This window comes from Austrofundulus limnaeus, unplaced genomic scaffold (assembly GCF_001266775.1).
Source record: "Austrofundulus limnaeus strain Quisiro unplaced genomic scaffold, Austrofundulus_limnaeus-1.0 Scaffold1260, whole genome shotgun sequence".
Taxonomy (NCBI): Eukaryota; Metazoa; Chordata; class Actinopteri; order Cyprinodontiformes; family Rivulidae; genus Austrofundulus; species Austrofundulus limnaeus.
The window spans coordinates 42,194-44,006 of record NW_013953662.1 but is presented as its reverse complement, the minus strand read 5'-3'; the positions used below and the strand labels follow the sequence as shown (position 1 = coordinate 44,006).

The window sequence follows — 1,813 nt, the reverse complement described above, 5'->3', positions numbered from 1 at the left end:
AGATGAGAGGAGTCAGGATTTCCTGTCAAAGGTCGACGCCCTGTTGGAGAAATTCCCGTGTCCAATCGAAGGAGAGCTCCACCCGGAGGTCTGCGCTGAGAAGGCCTGGACCCTGATGAAGTTCGACCCGGAGAAGAAGCTGCAGGCTGCAGAATACTTCCAGAAAGCCATCAGGATGGAGCCGGACAGGAAGGCCTGGAGGACCAGCTTCGTCTTACTGAAATTAGAAACATTTAAGAATATGGATGATGAACTGTTCGCTGAGCTGACATCTGCCAAAGAAGAAGATCCAGAGAACTTGTACCTTCAGGTTCTTTACATGGAAGCTTCGGCAGCCAAAGGAACAAAACTTAAAAAACAAGAAGTGCAGGATTTGTCAGGAAGAGTTTTACGCAGTTCAGCGAGCAGCTACAACGGCCTGGCCCCGTTACTGCGGCTCTACAGGAACTTCCTGTCTGTGGATGAAGCTGTGGGTTTGGCCGAGGAGGCCCTGAGGAGACACCCTGAGGCTCGGTCAGTCATCAGATGTGCTGCTGTCTGTTATAAACACAAGGTCTACTTTCAGAATCCAGACTCCAGAACCATCAGCAGGGCTGTCGATCTCTTCCAGAAGCTGATCGAGATTTATCCACACTTTTCAATGAAAACCCATTTAAGTCTGGCATCTATTTATTCCAAACTCTCTGAAGAGAAAGCTGATCAGATCTACGAGGAGCTCCTGGAAAACCAGGAACTCCTCAAGGATCTGGAGCCATTCGATGTGCAGATGCTTTACTTACGCTACGCAAARTATCTTTTCTTCGTTAAAAAACAGAAAGACGAGTCGTTGAAGAACCACATGAAGGTGGTAGAGATACCACACCAATCTGATCAACGTGAGAAAAGCCTRACAGAGCTGAAGAAGGCCATCAAAAGAAACAAAAACTCTCAAATCTGTGACAAAATTGAGGAGTTTTTGGAGAAAATGAGTTTAAATGACTGAATCTGGAACAATGTGGAGGTTTATGGTGTGAAAACATCTGGAACTAAATAAAGTTTTTTTGGGATTGATTGATGTACTATATGCTCGAATTTCTCTGAAAATTTTTTCAAAATGATGGGAAAAGTTTACAGGTACAAAGTTCAAAAATATTCTGTCATCTGATTAAATAAAGGTTTATGAATTTGTTTTAGTCTTTTTGTCTCTTCTCTTGTTTATTTAATTGTTGAAGAAAAGTTTTAATATTCTTTCATTCTACAAATGTTAAAAATTATAAATTTTAAGACCCCTTATGACAAACACCATAAAAGGACTCAGTGTTCCCTCACCTGGGTCACCGGGGCCACACTCTGGAGCCAGGACTGGAGGTGGGGCAGGTTGGTGAGGGCCTGGTGGCTGGGCTTACACCCATGGAGCCCAGCCGGGCACAGCCTGAAGAGGAGACGTGGTCCCCCTTCCCATGGGCTCACCACCTGTGAGGATGGACTACTGACACCTGCTGGACATTAAAAATCACTACAGGCAACCTAGCTGACAGACTCAACTGACACTGATTGGATGTCCTATACAATAATGTAATTTAAAAAATAATAATATTAATATAATTTAAGCCATTGTGCTTTATATTGTATTATTTCATACCTTCGTTTACATTTAAAATATCTTCAATATTTTTAGATACAGTATAAATAATGTGAACATGTTTCATAACATGAAAATCTAAGTGAGCATGTTGTGAGTGAGGATGCTTGTTGACAAGGACTTTTTTTTACAAACTTATTAGAAACGTTTTTCCAATATTTTCAAATTGAGTCTGTTACGCTTATATATATA

At 41.6% G+C, this 1,813-nt stretch overlaps 1 protein-coding gene across 1 annotated transcript in view; it reads left to right on the top strand.

The window, feature by feature from the left end:
- Nucleotides 1-1,114, top strand: part of LOC106534746 (interferon-induced protein with tetratricopeptide repeats 1-like) — a 4,712-nt gene extending 3,598 nt beyond the window's left edge. The window contains exon 2 of the mRNA XM_014031480.1: nucleotides 3-1,114. Within this exon, the coding sequence (XP_013886934.1) occupies nucleotides 3-982 (980 nt within the window). The 3' untranslated portion in view covers nucleotides 983-1,114. The remainder of the gene's footprint in view (nucleotides 1-2) is intronic.
- The last annotated feature ends 699 nt before the right edge of the window (nucleotides 1,115-1,813 follow it).